This window comes from Phalacrocorax aristotelis, chromosome 8 (assembly GCF_949628215.1).
Source record: "Phalacrocorax aristotelis chromosome 8, bGulAri2.1, whole genome shotgun sequence".
Taxonomy (NCBI): Eukaryota; Metazoa; Chordata; class Aves; order Suliformes; family Phalacrocoracidae; genus Phalacrocorax; species Phalacrocorax aristotelis.
In genome coordinates, this window is record NC_134283.1 from 6,218,024 (window position 1) to 6,236,106 (window position 18,083).

General features: G+C 40.1%; 1 protein-coding gene across 1 annotated transcript; it reads right to left on the reverse strand.

Annotated features, from left to right (window-relative positions):
- Nucleotides 1–7,278: 7,278 nt before the first annotated feature.
- On the reverse strand, nt 7,279–13,664 carry LOC142060936 (dynein light chain roadblock-type 2). Its single transcript, XM_075101315.1, has 4 exons — nt 13,625–13,664; nt 13,358–13,433; nt 9,503–9,670; nt 7,279–7,586 (listed from the first exon to the last, which is right to left on the reverse strand). The coding sequence occupies exons 1-4, from the start codon at nt 13,637–13,639 to the stop codon at nt 7,543–7,545; spliced, it is 303 nt and encodes a 100-aa protein (XP_074957416.1). The 5' UTR covers nt 13,640–13,664; the 3' UTR covers nt 7,279–7,542.
- Between the last annotated feature and the right edge of the window lie 4,419 nt (nt 13,665–18,083).

The following is an 18,083-nucleotide window of genomic DNA, read 5'->3' on the forward strand; positions in this document are numbered from 1 at the left end:
AGTTAGCTACTGCCATAGTGCTGACTTCACTGAGGTTGCAAGGTATGAAATTTTGCAAATAATTGGTATATCAATAGTGCCTAGTGCTTCAAATAGGCTGGTGGCTTCGTAGCTGCTCTTTCTAAACACCATGACCTATTTCATATCCTACCTTTACAACGAACCTACAGCTAAGCAGTAACGTATTGTGCTAGTGCATTAGCACAGGCACCTCGGCAAGCAGTTAGGGAAACTAATACTGCTGGTAGCCAAGGGAGAATTACAGTGGTCTTATTAATGGATTGCAGTAGGGTAAATAAGTAGAAATTGTCTGTGGTCCGTCTGTTTCCCTACAGGAAAGGAATAAAACTGATTGAAAAAATGACGTGATATTGTGCGGTTATTAAATTTTCTTGACTGTAACTTCTCCTGTTTTGCAGTTTGCTGAACCATGAGTCTTCCTTTTACTTCTGAAATTCTTCCAAAGCAGAACACACAAGGGGAAAATAAAGCTTGTATGGATGCAGAATAATTTCATTTAAGTCAGCGAAGTTATTCTCCTGAAATACTGGTAGAAAGAAGAAAACTGCTCCTGCAGACTGTTAGCCCTTTAGGCCAAGGATGGTTTTGTCATGTGAGATGGACTATGGCAAATATATTGAGTGCTCCTGCAACAACACACTGGGAAAGTCCCCTTACAATATTCTACAATTAACAATAATCTGGAATCATAAAGATTACAGATTAGCCAGTCTCTTTTTTACCTGGACTATGGTTTAACTAGAAACTTCCTCTAACAAAATGTCACAGCAAATAAAATCTTTGCTTAACCAGGAACACTTCTCACTTTTCCATCTAGCTCCACTCTTAGAGACAAGAGCATTTCCAGTTTCTTCTCCATAGTCCCGACACACGTGCTGGTAGTCACACGGCTGGCCAATATTGAGCTCTAGACTTACAGCCTTGATAGTTTTGCAGACAAAAGGGTAATTCTAGTGATGGGTGCTCTCTCTTATAAATCACAAATTAAAAAAACAGAGGGAAACTGGCAGCTTTTCACAACTGACTGTAAGAATTCCCTATAGAAATGGTACAGCTTCTTTACTAATTTAAGTATCTAATAATTATTTATTTTCTCTACTTGACCATACTGTTCTGGGTTTTAGCCTGAACCAGACATAGAGGGATGCTGTAAGCCACTCGTAGCTCAGAAATCTTGTAGAAGGTGGCCATGAGATTTCCAGCTGATTTTAACAGAAGAATATGTTTAAGTACTTTGTTCAGCAGCAACAGTTGTACGGTAGGCACTGTGGTTTAGCGTGTAAGAAGCAGACACTGCTCCTGAGACCACATTCTGAGGTAGCCTTTGGCAAAATTAGCAACAAGTTTGACAAACTGATGGATTCGAAGGACAACTGCCGGCTCCCCTTAGGACAAGGGGAAAGAGGGGGAAGGAGTAATTCACTGGATCCTAGAGTTTTTCTTCCGTGTTTAAAAAGTCACTTTAAGTTGTTTGAATAGTGCTAAGGAATGTGTCCCTTGTTGTCATGCTTTGCAGTCATCTTCATTGATTTAACTGTGGAGTTTGTATATGTAAATAGCAAAGAAAGCTGGATCTTTGCCTCTCCTAGCTTCTGTGGTATCTGACGTACTTCAGTACAATGTTCTCTGCATTTGTACAGTGCTTTGGAAATGCAAAGTGCCACTAGTGTTATTGTAATGATGAGCCATATTATAGCAAACTTTCTTAGCCTGAAACTATGTTTAACGTTCTTGCTCCTTGCAATCATGGCCTTTGAACAATACTTTGTAAACTTATTGCCAGCTGGTAACTAATGCTGACTTCTATCCATCTTCTAGAATGGTCTAATGCAGTTGTCTTCTTGCTCAGTATCTTTAAAAACAAAGCAGCGAAAGCATGTTGAGATTTCTTTTTGATGCATAGACTCAAGGGGATGGTATCCTTTGTGTATCATTTTAACCACTTTAGAAAGAAGCCATTTCAGTGAAATCAATGGTACAGAGCCAGGGCAACTAAAAGGGTAGTACTCAGGTCAAAGGCAGACTTACGTACGTGTTTTTGGAAAAGAGGAAGAACACTCCTTACTACAGCATGACCCAAAACAACGTGCAGAGCTGAGAGCCCCAGCGGTCCAGAGTAGGATGTGGGCAGTTACAACTCAGGCTCTCTTGTTATGCATCCACTTTGAAGAGTTTTGATTATAATCAGTGTTGCTTTTAAAAATGAAGTGTACCCTGTTCAGTGTAGCTATTGAAAATTCCTCAGAAGTAAATTCTGAGTGCTTCTGCCACTATTTAAGGATAATTTGCAGAGATGACCAAAAATTATGTGTATTTGGACTAGCTGATTTTCCGCTTGGTTGCATCCTGAAGGAGAAATAACATTTTTCTCTCAAATTGTCCGCAAAGCTCAAGGAATCAGTTCAGATCTCACCGTGGCCTTTACTTTCCTGCTAGTCGCTGCATTTTTACAGGGGTCTGTTTCCAGTCCCACTGTGTCCCCAAATGTGAATGTCCTGAAATTCAGAGAGATTCAAATCAACGCTATGATCTGAACAGGTATATGCTGTACCTTTGCTGTTATGCTTAATTAACTTAGGACATTCTAGGCTTTCTCTCCAAGCATCAGTCTTCCTTTCTCCCATGGATACTGTGAAGTCCTGCAGTGAGCCTTGTTGTTATGACCTAATTTTTCTACAAACCGAGAGATGTAATTTGTTCAGGTGCCAGGCAGAGGGAACACAAACTTGTCATCCTCCTGGCTACTCTAATTTAGCTGCTTGAGATTTGAAAAATCAATAGGGGAATTATCTTGCTGCCTCTAGATTGTAACTTAATAATTAAAACATAATTAAAAGGATGACATTAGTTTATTTAGGAAAACTGTGGCTTTTACTGTGGGTCCACTCCAGAAATGGTGTCCTGCTGAGCTGAGACAGGGGACCTGGGACAGGTTCCTCTTGCTAGGGAAACCCTCTGTTATTGAAAGTGCTGCTGTCACTGTTTAGTTCCAAAACTAACTGAATAGGTCTGGAAATAATATTAATTCCTAACTGCATTTTCAGATGATTGTGATATTTTACTAAATTGTGCTTTTCAGGTTCACTATTATTAACACTTGCGTTCAGATAGTTTCTTCAGAGAATCCAGTGTGGTCCCACAAACACCTCTCAGGAAGTTAACAGTAATTATATATACATGCTTTATATATATACACACACACACACACACACACACGTAGATGCCCATCATATGTATAATACTGCTGTATACAAAGCCTTGTATCATCAGTAAATTTGAGGAACTTCTCACTGAAATGGTGTTGGCAAGTACAGTTAATATATGAAAAAGTACATGGTCTGATAATCCATTCATTGGCAATAGGAGAATTTAATATTTAACATCCTAGTGCTTCCTAGATGAACTGCGAACATCCTTAATGGATACTGTCCACTTCGGACCGTTTTGACCCAATATTTAATACCACCTTCCTCACCATTACAGTCTCTTCTAGGAATCCTGTCACAAGAATGCCCTTGCCAGACCTGACAAAATACAAATACATAAATTCCTGAAATCTGCACAAGTGGCAAGTAGTTAGCAGTTCATTATCTTACAAATGCTTTATCACTTGCACAGTTTGTGAATCATTGTCATTGTATCCCAGAGTTATATTCAATCAAATAACATACAAACATAAAGACCACAGATCTACATGCATCTTGAGTTAAGCTGAATAACTGAAAAGTAGACCATTTGATACGTGTATATGCATTACGTAATATGGACCAAATATGTCTAAAAACCCAAGTAACTTCATAGAAAGCCAGACTGCCAAAGCACTGAATGTGCATTAAATGAAATATTTCAAAGTATTTAATTGGCAGATGAGCAAAAGACAGAATAATTAACAACTGCCTTGAATGAATCAGCTGGCCGAAGCTGTTGTCCGTGAGTGACCATGCATTTTGAAAAATTACGTGTTAAGGGAAATCCAAGGTACTTTATTTCAAAAGTGGGAGGCTCTCTGAGCACTTTGTCTTTTAGTTAATTTTGAGGACCCCAAATACATGATGCTGACAGAATTTATTCCTCGGCTGATTGCCTAACTAGCATGTTACAGTTCAACCCAAACGCTGCCCTTCAGTGAACAACAGCCATTCTTGACATTCTCAGCATTCCCTTGACAAAATGATTATTTAAGAAATTAATCTCTTTCATGCTACTTTTTTCCTCAACCTCCCCCCAGTTAATTGTTAACTAGTAAAATCTCTGCTGGTTCACATAAATGACAGCCGAAATGACTTGGTGTCACACTTTGGTATTACAACATTTATTTCCCTGTATTTTGTCTGGACGATGCCGTTCCTTTTCCATGGCCCACCTTTATTCAGATCACTGTGCTGACGAGGGTTTTCCAGTAGGACTGTTTGAGACTTAGCTATTGGTGCTTCCATTTCCTGCTGAAAGACCTAAATGAAAAGTTTACACGTGTTCAGCTTGCTTTTGCTAACAGAAAATAGAAACAAATTACCAGGGAATGAAATGGAGTATTTCAATTTATGCTCCCTAGTGAAGATTGTTGCCAAAATTGTATAATACTACAGTGCTTTCAAGGAAACCTGATTAGAGACTGCCCTGCTAAGAGTAGCTGGCAGAAGCACAGCTCAGCCCGCGTGTTTGCATAACATTTGTTACTACGCACATCATTATAAATGGACCAAACTTTGCCCCCTTATCTGCATCTATGCCTCTCGTAGGAACAGTGAAAGAAACTAATTTGTGCACAGTATTTGACCCTTGGAGAACTACATGCATCTGCTTAAGGCCCTTTTCCCACATAAACCCACTTTTCAGCAAAATGATTTAGCATGTGTTTAATTTTAATGATTTGGCTTAAGTGTCTTTTTGAGTGCTTTATCAAGCTACAGCAATCATCAGCTGCTTAATAAATATTGGATTAAAGTCTGTAAAGGGAACTAACACATGTATCAGAAAGAAAAAAATGGAAGAACATTGCCAGACACTAAGCTTTTCTCTTTGCAGCACACTACTGTGTTCCTTGGGCTGAAGGACATTTTTCAATGATGCTGGAAATTGCCACGCCATTATTATTTCTGACAATAGAAAAGTGTAACAGGGACTGTAATTCTGGCAGTTTTCCGGACATATACAGTGAAACCTCCACAGAATTTAATGCTCTTAGAGAAAACTACGGAAACAAAACTATTAGCCCCAGATACACATTCATAGTAGTTGGAATTCAGCAATACTTTTGGGCAGGTGCTGAAGTGAAAAATCTGGGCTTTGAATTGGTAGGCATTGGTAGGCATTTGCCAGGATATTAGTAGAATAAATGTTCACTAATACATAGCAATAAATAAGTTGGATTGTTAATATTATCAGAACAGAAGCAGAGAGGATAATAAATAAAAACTTAATTTTTTCAAAGCATTGCCACACGTCAATATATTGGTTCATTACAAACAACTTAAAATGGTTGTCTTCCAGTGCACAATGAAAAAAACCCTCCAGTGGCAAGGAAATTCTTCTGGCACAGCACCGTCTACAGTAAGTGCAACCAACAGTCGTCACGGATTCATTGAATGGTTTGGGTTGGAAGGGACCTTAAAGATCATCTAGTTCCAACCCCCCTGCCATGGGCAGGGACACCTTCCACTAGAGGAGGTTGCTCAAAGGCCTATCCAGCCTGGCCTTGAATAGTGTCCGTTGATTTACATATCCTTACAATTTTTAATAGCCCTGCCCAGCTGGAATGCTGTGTTTAATTTCCATCACACTAGGCCTCTGTGCCTTTGGGTTCGCTCCCTCTCAATACACAGCGGCGGCACTGAATCTTCCCGTGGTCCCCTCCCTCCACTGCTTGCGTGTGTTGGAATCTGTCTGCTAGCCTTTGTGATCTCAACGCTCAGATGCCTTCTGCTCCCAGGAGCAGGACCAACCCTCCTGCATTTGTCAGCCTTTCCAAGCTATTCTGCAAAGTCAGAGCAAACACTCAGATTTGAAAAAAATACCACCAGGCATCGATAACTCTCCTTTGTGTAACTTTTGAGTGATACATAACATAGCCCTAATAGCAAATTGCTGACTCCATATCCAACAAGACATGAGGTGATTTATCAGTTTCATAACCTCCACCACAATTCATATGATGTACTACAAGGATCCCTGAGCAGTATTCAACAGATTCATTTTTCTTTTCATCCTCGTAGCCACCCCACACATTTGCTGTTCTTCTTTTCTGTATCTACAAAAAAGCCCTTCTTGTGACCAACTGAAGACAATCTGACGTTTTAAAGTTTAAATAATGAATTGATAAAATTTCTATATAATCTGCATAACCTGAGGTGATTTGTAGTATGATTGGATTTTTTTTCAAGCGCAGGGTCAGCTCAGACTCCTTTCACTTTCACACTGTCTCAGCACGTACTCAGGTGCAAGGCTTAGCATGACTTTGGGATCACGAGGGAGGGAAGCGTGTAGCCATGCTTCCCCTCACCTGAGGCACACGGTGCGGGCAGAACAGGGGTGCTGCTCCCAGTGCTGTACTGCCCTCCCACAGCCCAGAGGGCCCATCGGCCAGGAGACTCATCCCAAGGCACGTAGCATGCTTTCCGGACAGAATGGATTTGTTGTTAGCTTAACCCTACAGTGGCCTTTTATCAGCGCATCGGTTTTAAAGGCACTCAACAAGATGTATCTGATCTCCGGTGCTACTGTATAAACATGGATCTGATTTGGGAAACATTCTGAGCTTTAACCCACCCTTTGTCCGATGGCACCAAGGTGTATGGCTTGTGTATTGGCTCGGGTAGTTATCAGATAGCACTGTACGCAGTTGCCAAAACACACTGTTTACCGTTACCTAACTAACAGTAGTTCTACATTACAGTGCAGGCTCAACTTTGTCTGCCTGAAATCCCCAGTACTGAAAATATTAAAATGAAGCTATTTTTTCCATCTGTAGACATTGGAAATTACTAAAAGATTGTTTTTCTTTCACTTGTCTTCCCTTAGAAAACTTAAAAACCAGGAGTTAAAGACAGGCAATATCCTGTCCGTCATCACTGACATGAACTACACTTGCGTTCTTTGGTTCGTGTAACTGTGGTTACTCCAGTTCATAGGGACGCATTTATAGATGTATGTATACACGTGATCTACAGCTTCCCATGAGGGATGATTTCTCCTCCGGCATAATGTTAGAAGTGTAAAGAGAACAATTTAATTGCAAGAATGGCTTGAGCATCCATGAGAGAGAGTTTTAAGCATTTGGCTTTATTATTGCTCTTCTAAGTATCAAGATAAACATACAATATTTTGAGATAGGCATTATGATTTGCTCAAACACAAATTGATACAGCTACAACTGAGAACTTTAAACTGGCAACACTTCAGTCATGACATTTATACTTTATGTAAAATTACTTAGTGCTATGTTTTGTATTAAATATCAACAAGTAATATTAGTTTAACAAGCAGAACTACATCACTGTCTCTAAAAATATTGCTGTAGTAGAATTATTCACATGGATTCTGAATAATCATCAGGAGATAGTCCTTATCTGCAAAAAGATATAAAAATGTGGAGTTGAAATATTTTATATTATTTCCTGACAAATAGTCTTTATTAATCTATTCCTCTCCAACTTTTTGTTTATAAAACATAAGCAAAAGCAATGGCATTTACATAAAAAACATCTAGAAAATGTAAGTACTTTGTACAGAAATCTGAGACTGCAGATGAAAAAAATCTGTGTCATAAAGCTTAACTCTACCATATTAAAACTATTCTACTAAGCAGTAGATCTGCTTTCAAGAAGCTGTAAAGATATTTAAACGAGATGAAAAAAGTCACGAGATAAGCACCTGGAAGCTAGCACTTGTTAGAATAAAGAACTTTTGACATCTGCAGCCTCTTCTGCAGGTGCAGAGAACTTCTTTCAGTTCACTAACTAGTTTATTCAAAATGGAGAACCTCATTTAGACATGAAAAAAGCAGAAAAGATTTTAATAGACTTCTACTATGAATAATTTCTAAGCATGCCAGAGTTTGCCTACTATTTCTAAAAGCCCAGGGAAGTTTGGGAAACAATTCGGTTGCATAGCTATTCAACATCATCTATTTTAAATCAACTGTTTCTTGAAACTATCCAGTGAATTGGTAGGGTCATATCTGCTTTGGAGAGTTGAGAAGGTGCATTCCTGCGCTGTCACTTTCATCCAAAAGTGACTTAATATAAATCGCAGGTGGTTCATTTGCCACCTGCTATTACAGTAAAATACGATCAAACCTTTGAACAACTAATCACCCTATTAGCGAAAAAACTTCACATTTTATACCACTTCTTTTCAGGTCAACATGCTTTAATGGTTACTAGTCAAAAAGTCACCTCATAAAAATAGGTGAAGGGCAAATGCAAAATAAGAATCAAATGCATCAGTTTAAATCAATGAGCAAAAACCACGATTTAAAAAATGCTTTAGGTGTATACTTCAAAATAGGAACTAAAATAAATTTTAATCATAGTATCAGGTGATGACTAACGTTAACACTTAATGACAGCACCAGATTTCTTTCGTGCATACTGGTTTCATGGCAGCATCATAGCAACTCCAGCGGGGCGAAGTAATGCGTACCTAGTGCGGTACCTCTGCTCTCCATGTGCTATGAAATCAGCATCGGAGGGCTACCCCCGCGAAGGCTGCCATCACTACAAGCTCAGAGCCAATGTCCCCCAGAGGCTCTGCTGAGGAGATCCCTGAAGCCTCCTTTCTGTTCCGCACACCTCCATTGGATATTGCTGTCAAAACCCTGCATACCATTAGTGTCTCAATTAGCCAGCGCACACGTTAGCTCAGCCCCAACCAATCACTTCCACTTTGCCTGATACACCTTGTATTGGTAACTGCAGCTTCACCACAGCTCATCTGGCCTTGTTATCTATTTTAGACACACCGCTAACAAATTAACATATATTTGTATTTAACATGAGTGAGAAACAGGTTGCTATGTTCCCCTGGTTGTTTTAAGGAAAACAATTATATCACAGTTACCATGTTGGTGATAATGCTGCACATCTGTGACACAAATCCCACCATGATAATGTACCAAGTAAAAAATAATTTTTAGAAAAATAAGATTTTTTGCATCTGTTTGGAGCTAAAATGCATTTTCTGCCTTTAATACTATATATACACATGCACACTATTTGCTATATGTATTTGTCCAGTTTTCCTTTTGTGAAAACCCACAGAAACTGGACCATTAATCAGATCTAGACTTGTTTGGTTGCCTCCAAGCTTGAATACTATAAACTCCGCACATTAAAATCCTAACTCATCTGGTTACATGGTGAATATATGATTATGTTTTTATATACTTATTTTCAAAATGCATTTTCTGCTGTAGCCTTATTTGTAAAGGATTAGAACTTTAAAAAAACGTACAATTCTATTGTTATTTTAATAGAAATATTACCTGGAGCTACCATAATTTCATGTTTCTTTGATCTGATCCTAAGAAAGGTGAGATCATTCTGAGGATCAATATCTCTCACTGTGCTCCTAGCTTTCATGGTGAGCTGATGCAGAAGACCTGCATACTGGACTGTTGTAGAGTTATCAAGAGTTGTTCGTACAGGGATTCCTGCAAACAAATAATTTTCGAATAATCATTCAGTTAAGTTGTGTATTCTTCACATACAGCAGGTCATAAGACAAAAACCATGGATTTCAGAGTTCTTTCTGTTTTGTAGCAGAAAGGAGCTGTCTTGATTTCAGGTATCTTACATGCTTTTTAAAGTATAATTTGTATTAATCAGTGGCAATTAAAAATTGAGTTGCCTTATGAAACTTATGAAGGAGTCTAATTGCTGTTTAAGGCTCTTAATACCTATCAAATTCCATTCTGTAGTACTTAACCAGTTCTGGTGCTTAATCAGTTTAAACACTGTCACCGAGTTTGTAAGAATCTAACCCACGCTTTAACTGCTGCACTTGGCACGTGCAGTAACAGAAACGACACATTTCCGCTGAAATACCAGCAGCAATCAAAGGGCAGAAGTGGCATGTTTGCATTCGGCAAGCAAAACCGTTCTTGGAACAATCCCTTCCCATTAGTGGCAAAATAGTGGCAATTGGTAGTACACAGTGTATTGATCCCAACCATTAAAAATATGACTATGTAAGTCAAGATTAATTTTTGATGATTTAATGACTCGTTGTTTATCAATGTTTTGTCAAATCATGTGCTTTTTATTAATAGGCTACCAGGTGAAACTCAAAACAGGGTTCACAGTAACCCTGCAAGCGTAAAACTGTTTGGCTTTAATAAGCTTGTTTCACTAATAAAAAATTTATTTGACCTACTAACAAAGACAATAGATTACAAGCTGGCAAGGCAATTTTCTCTTTGCATACATTTGTATTGCATCTTCCAGATGGACAGGACAGGAATACAAAAATAGAGTAATATGACTTAAATTGAAGAGTTTGATTATGAAAGTAGAATTAGCATTAAAATAGTGAATGCCAGGTAAAGAATGAGAGGCAAAGGAATAAAATAATAGAACCACCTCAGATATTAGACTATTCCATAATTTTCCTAGGAAAGCATTATTTGAATCACTTGAAATCTGTGTTGTCACTTGAGAAATAATTCTGCGTTAGCAGGATGTGTAGTGTAGTGTAGGGAAGTGTAGAGAATGACCCGGTACATCCTTCGTGTCTAATGTTTATTACACAGAGATTGGAACTGATGTTTTAAAGGAAACAAAGCAGGAATTCCCAGGCAGTGCATTAACATGAGAATATCTATATAATCACAGCATTAAATAGTAAGTCACTTAAAAGCAGCAATGAATTAGTGTCAAGTTTGTATGACCTTGCATCTAAATGATTGCTTCAACAAATACAGCACTTTTAATGAAAATGGTAAATGTTAAACGATCCTCCAAGGTCTAATAATAACATGAAAATGAGTTGACACTAGTGACATGCTTAGATTAAAGCTGAGCTATGCTTACTTTAGGACAAATTGTCTTGGCCTCTGCCACCCAAATTAGAAAAAGGCAAATAAATCCTTCATTAGAAATGCTGTAGTGTGATCCTGCTCAACTGTGAAGGATAGCAACAGTTTATGAGATTTTCCAAATAAACAATGCACACTTAGCATAGCGTTTCAATGAACAAATCAACTTTGAGCATTAGAATAAATGACAGGCAATGTTTGTAGCAGGAATCTGTATTTTGCTATTTCCCCTGCATACTATTACACCTACATTACCTACACTATTACAAAACTCTTACTAAAAGACAACTGTTTATGTTAGTGAAGAACAGAGGGTTTAATCTTTTTAGGGAACCCAAACAGCCTAAGAAACCTCACTACTGGTTTGAGTATTTTTACTGGAAGTAATTTAAGTTGTACACTTGTTTTAAGTCTTTCAGGGTAGAAAGAAATCAAATTTATTTTTCAACAGAAAGATTTGAAGTAATTAGATCAACTAGTGCTAATTATGGATATTTGGAGATGTTACAAAAACTTGCAACCACGCACCGACTTTGAGGTTTAGTTTGCGGAATCTTACTTTTTAGTACCTTGAATACATCCTCACGGAGTATGGACTCTCTTGCATTCACATCTGGCATCTGGTGTCAAAACACTTCTAAATGATAAACTAAAATCAAAATTCCTTGTCTAGCTAGTCTTGTCTGTCAGCTTCAGTCTAGCCACATGTTCTACAGCTTTGTCAGGATGAGGAAGTTTGGACAGGACGGGGGGGACTTTATACCTTGCCGTTAATAGTCTAATGTGCGAAAAAAGGGAGGTGAAACGTTCTTACTCCTTTGCAAAACAAAATTGAGACAGAGGGAATCCAGAACAGCCTTTTAAAAAGCATGTTGTTGTCCTAACTCTGCACAGCTCTATCTGAGCTTTCCCTCAATACCATAGGACTACGCCCGCTAGCTAAAGATGCGCTGCAGAGTACACCCGAGCGGGAAAGCATACTTGACCAATATTGTACCAAGAAGTCCAAGTAACAGAACATAAGAAAACTAGGTTATTTTTCTATTAGATTACACTGGTGGTTTTGCTTTTAGAAATGTATTAGTCTGCAAGCTCAGAAAGGATCATCTGTGTTATCTAAGTGCTTGATGTTGTTCGCTTCTCGTTTGCAGCTTAGTCTAAGTGCTCATTGGATCAAATCACATTTTATTTACAGAATACAGAAATGGCTGAAACAGTACTTGTTCTGCAACCAGACTGCACTTCTGCTTAGTGAACAGCCGCATCTAGACATGAGCACACGCAGGCACAAAGCAGCTTTTCAGGTTCTATGCACTCCTCTCTTGACCTGCATCATCTGCTCTGTGAACAAAGGCGCATTTTACTTAACGTGTTGGGGCACACAAATTAAATTGTCCACATTTTCTTTAGGCTTCCTTCTTAGTGTTCTTGCCTCCTGTTGCTACACTGCTGCTAGTGCAATAGATTTTTTGGGGGATTGTGAAAGTGAAGGAGGACAACTAAATTACGGGCAAGGTAAATTGAGTGAGTTGTCTTTTTTGTAAAGGAATGATTAAAACAGATTAACCTGAGAAGCCTAGCTTCTACAAGCTGATTTCTGTGAACAGTTTCCCTTTTGGCTTGCAATCCTCAGGATCACAGCCAAAGCTGGCCTGACACGAAACTTGCTCTTTCTCCTATGACAGACCATAACACAATTTAAAGAACTTGTGCGTATTTAGCAGGTCCAAGGAGTGGCTCCCACAGTAGAAGACCAACTTTCTTTAGTAGATACTTTTCTCCTGGTGGTTTTGTTCTACCATAACTTTTCAGGGGAAGAGTTGGAGAGTGAAATGCTAGTGGATTTTCTTACATATATGAAGAATTCCGGACCAAAAAACACCTGCAAAAGCAACAGTTTCATGCCACACATTCTCTCTTTCTGTAGCCTACCAAAAGATGTTCAATGTCTGGTTCTGAAAAATACAGTATAGCTTAGTCAAATAAGGGGGGTAAGTAACTACATGGAACTCCGTAAGTTAAATTAAGATTATGATACTTCTAGGTATTTCTTCAGAGAAGACTTATGTCAAGGCTCTGCTTTCTGTTAACTTGAACGAATAACTACATCATATGGAGAGCTTCAAGAAATGGCCACAAACCAAATGTTCACGTCTTCAGATGAAATATACGTTCTTGAAAATCCCTACACCTTCATAAGGCATCGCAAGTGGATTGCGTTACCACCTCCTAACCTGCAGTCGTGTGCTTAAGGGTTGTTGCCCTACCCGGCTCGTTACTTGGGGAAAGCAGAGGACGCTTTACCTTCGGCGTTCACAACAATGGTTGCGATAACCCCTTTGTGGGCTTGAATCCTCTTGAGGGTTTCCTCCACTTCGGCCTGCGAGGGGAGAGCACACGGCAGCACCCCCGCGGCTCCGCCCGGCGGCCAGCGCCGGCCCCTCCGAGGGGGCCGCGGGGCCCTGCCCTCCGCCCGCCCCCCGCCGCCCCCGGCCGCCCGCCCCCCGCCGCCCCGCTCCCGCTCCCACTCCCACTCCCAGCGCCGGGCGGGAGCGGCGCCACGGCCGTTACCATTGCCATGGCCATGGCCGCCGCGCCCGCGTCGCCGTTGCCATGGAGCGGCGGAAGTGACGGCGGGAGCGGCGGCGCGGGCCGGGCGCGGGCGCGGCCCTGAGTGGGCGGTGGCGGTGCCGCTTCTCCCCTCACCCCGAGGGGCGGCCAGGAGAGGCGCTCTGGGAGCGCTGAGGGTACCGGCCGCCTGGCCGGTGCCCGGGCTTAAACGGGGCTCAGGGGGCGTGAGGGGAGGCCCTAGGCGGGGCTGGTCAGGGCAGTGAGGAGCCATCAGTGCCTTCAAGGGGCCCGCGGCCACTAGTGTGACTGCTGCTGCGGCTGGGCTCTTGGTGGGCTCTGGCTGTAGGTGAGCTGACGTGAGCTTAGGTTGCCTTAGTTGTAGTAGAGGAAGGGTTTTGTTAGTTTCTTTTAAAGCCGAGGCTGATACTAACCAAATCCCAAAGATACCCATTTAGCTACTATTGTTAGAAGTAAGCATTTTTCTTCTCCCTGCGTATAAGCGTTGCGTTGCCTGCTCTCTGTTTTCCACAAGTGTTGCATATCGTGTGGTTGTGCAGAGCTTGTTTTTCACCAGTAGAAGCTTTCCAGTTCAGCTGTGCTCCGATTGCTGTGTACAGATAGATAAATCACCTTCATAAGAAAAATCGTGTGCTGCCATAGCTTACTATGCTTTTCAGATTGGTGTGGGTCACTTCTACAAGGCGTAGTTTAAATAAGTTACCCATGTGTTTCTACTGTCCTTCACCAAATAGTAGGGGAATACACTTCCCATGCAAGACCTTTGAAGAGCCATCCTCCTCCATGTATGCAGTAAATAGCACTGATAACGTTCAAAAGACTCTTACGTGTCTGTTTAAGAGCAGGGGGCTAGTCTCACTGAGTCTTCTGTCTTGTTTATGAAGCTTCCTGGGATCTTGCCATTGAGTGACTTTTAGCTGCTCTGCTCTAAAGAGTTGGCAAGTATACAAAAGCCTCCCCCCTCTTTTTTTTTTAAACAGGCTGTAGAACAAATTAACAAGCTAGTTATCAATCTGCAGTTCTTTAAGGACCCAATTGTATTTGAAACTTGCTACAGAATATAAGCATATAATGCAATGCAGTTTATGGCCCTGTGTTGGAGAGAAAGTAACTTCAGTGTGTGGGATTGCCCTACCTCTTGCAACGGTATTATTGTAGCCATTTATTAAGTTTCAGACTGGCAAGGACCAACGTAAATCAGAGGTGTTGAAGTTGTTGTGTATTCAGATAAGCGTATAATTGAATTGAAAATCTGGCTTATGAGGGAAGGGAGAAATTATCAGGAATACTAATACGTTTATTTCAAAAGCTACTGTTTTAGGAGTTAACCCAAGATCCTGTGACATGCTATGGGAGGCAATCAAGAACACTATGCCTGTAGCAGCTGTGGGTCCATATGAGTGACCGCATCAGCTGTGTGGATTGCTTCACCTGTGAACAATTTAGCCAGAAGTGAAATTTGCATTGATAGACCTGTGCAGTTTTGTTACAGTAAGAAGTATGATGTTCTGAATTTTGGGGAATGAGGTATCCTTACAGATGCTTTTTTTTTTCTTTTTTGTTCTTTTTTTTTTTTTTTTGAGCAGTTGGAAGCACTGGTGCATGATTATTGAATCTGACTGGAACATCTGCTGAGCAATTTTGTTTTAATACAGTCTCTTAAATGAAAACTTATAGATTATACAGTATAAACCTGGTCCTACTGTTGGTGTTGGTCACAGGAGTGATCCTTGCTATTGCAGTCCAATTAAAGTCAGCATGCTGTAGGATAACATACTGAAAAGATTAGTGATGATCCTACCCCCAGTAACTGGACTGGCAATTCCAGGGATTTAGAAAATGAAAACGAGGAGTTTTTCCACTTACTCTGCTGCCCTGTAGCTTTTTTTTTTTTAAATTTTCAAGGCTTCTTTCAAGACCACTGTTTCTCTTCATGGATGCAAGATGCCTACATGTCTTTTTAAAACCAATAAAAGTATCAGCTCAGCTTTGCAAAAAATACTGGACTGGAGCCAAAATAACAGCTAGCATGATGCAGGATTATTCTTGGAAGCATTATTTATGCTCAACATGAAAGACTGAAACATGTAGACTTTTACATACATTCAGATAGCCTTTGTCTCAGACTTACTTAAAATTTAATTGAGAATTCAGATTCCAAGCAACATAATTTTTCTTTTGATATACAGTAGTGAATGCAGTATTAGCAACAGAGTGATACTGCTTGAGAACCAGAAACACCTCATAATCTAGGACTGGAATCTTGCAAATGCTTATCTATGTGAATAAGTTTAAACATTTGTTGGTAAAAGTAGGAAGGGAGAAGCTTAAACTTCAGGTGTTTGTACTTGTAGTCTGGTGTTTGAACTAATTTCTGCATTTATTGTAAAGATTGAGGGAAAAATCAACTGAAAGTTGGAAAATACTTAAAAGTTGTTTTTTTTTTTTAAGCTATGACAGAAGGTGTAATTCTCCACATGGAAAATAGGAAGAGGATTTTGCGGGTAAGTACATGAGAATTTCATTCCTTCCTTGCTGCTTGAACGTGGAGACCCAGGAAGAGGAAGGGAGGGCATTGAAGCACGCTGTGGGATACACTGAGGGACTTGAGCTACACTGAAGTGCTGTAAACAATCTTGATTTGCTGCCAGCCATTATGAGATGGCATAAATCAATTCAATTCAGGAAGAACCTTGCTTTTTATAACCAGCAATTGTGATTACAAGTAACTGTAAGGGTCTGCCAGCTATTATGGTAGCTCTCTTGCCCATGCTGTAGGATATCTCCAGAAGTTTTCAGTTTTGTTGGCCTGTAAAGTGGAATGAACCCATGCATGGCCATTGGTGGTGCTGTTGATGACCATACAGTTGGTTCTTCTAGTTTTTTCCTTTAGGCTTTAATTTGTAGCCAAATAGTCTCCAAGGAGATCTTGTAGAAGCAGATAATGTGGCACAGTAGCTGAAAGCTTAGAGTCCATTCTTCGCACACAGCCCTTACAACTATCTAAAATAAATGACTGATTATTTGGTATTACATTATTATTTTGACACAGTACTGAGAGAAAGAGAAATACAAACTGTGTTCAGGTGTATAAAAGTTTGAGTTTTTAATGCAGATATGTCACTACAAATCACACCGCTGGTCAGTCACACATCAACCAATGCACGGGAGCTACAGTTTGGATTTCTTGCTCACAAATGCTGTGGAGTGATCACACTGTGAATATTCTCAGTTAATTCTTGGTCCTTCAGTCTCTGAGGAGTTGGCTCAGAGTTTTGTAGAAGTAACAAAAGGCTTGAACTTTACTATCCCCAGAAGGCTTCAGGAGCAAAGGTGGTGTTTTGTGGCAGTAGCAGGGTTAAGTTATGGGGGAGAGTGTGCCAAGCTGAAAGTAGTCAGTGAGGTTTGGGGTGTCTGTGGCTGGAAAAATAATCAGTGGGGCTCCAGGGCTGTACCTGTCCATCTCCTCCTCTTTTCATAGTTCTGCAGTGAGCAATCAGTTGTTGTCAGCACCTCCTATGTGTGAAGTATAATAAAATACATGATCTCTATTATTCAGTTAAAAGCCTCTTCCCTTCTCCTGATTGAAATTTGGCTTTGGTTTTATTAAGAGACCTCCTTTAAAAAGGTGAAAATTAAGGAAAACAGAGTAAAGTTAAATCATCCTTGTAAGGTTATGAACAAAACTGTCGGGAAGGCCCTGCCTTTCTCCACCTGAAAAAAGTACAAGGTCTTGTAGCAAGCCTGTGACCTAGAGTGGATGAGATCGAGATCTTACCCAGTCCGACTGTTGATAGTTTTATTTGTTCTAATTTTTTGTTACCTCCATGAATCCAAATATCATAAACTGAGAAAGTATTGAAGAAAAACTGTGTCATGTAGGCACGTATGAAACAGTTTAAATTAATCTGTAGAGAAATGATAGAATGAAGATTCGCTCAAAATATTTTTTTTTTGTGTAAAGATTTTTTTTTTTTTTACGACTCCTGAAAGCAGGTTCCCAGGTTTTTTTGCCCATTGTGTGAGGAATTTCTAGCTCGGATCCTCTAGATGGTGCTACAGCTACAGCACATTGATGTGAACTCGCTGTTAGGTTTTGTGTCTTGCTTGTTAAAATGCCACTTCACTTAGGTCACATACCGCATGAAAAGATTAATGTCTTCAGCTACGATACTATTTACAGGTCTATGCAAGGAGGAATCAGCATAGGTGGATTGCCTCTCCTCAGCTAAGTAGGAGTAGAATGTCTTTTTATAGATACAGAAGCCTTGCAGGAACTGTTGTGTGGTCAAATTATCCCCTCATCTCTTGAAACCATACCTGGAGTGCTGACGAGGGCAGAGGTGGCCAACTGTAGCCTGTGGTGCTGATTAAGTGACAGCAATGAGGCTCTTAAAACTCCCAGCAGATGTTGCTGCTTTTGTATGCTAATGGAAACTTC

Coding starts and splice junctions, on each gene's coding strand:
- LOC142060936 (XM_075101315.1), bottom strand. Junction 9,671..13,357: donor CATTGTTGTGAACGCCGAAG/GTAAAGCGTCCT, acceptor ATTTGTTTGCAG/GAATCCCTGTACGAACAACT. Junction 7,587..9,502: donor TGAAATTATGGTAGCTCCAG/GTAATATTTCTA, acceptor ATCTTTTTGCAG/ATAAGGACTATCTCCTGATG.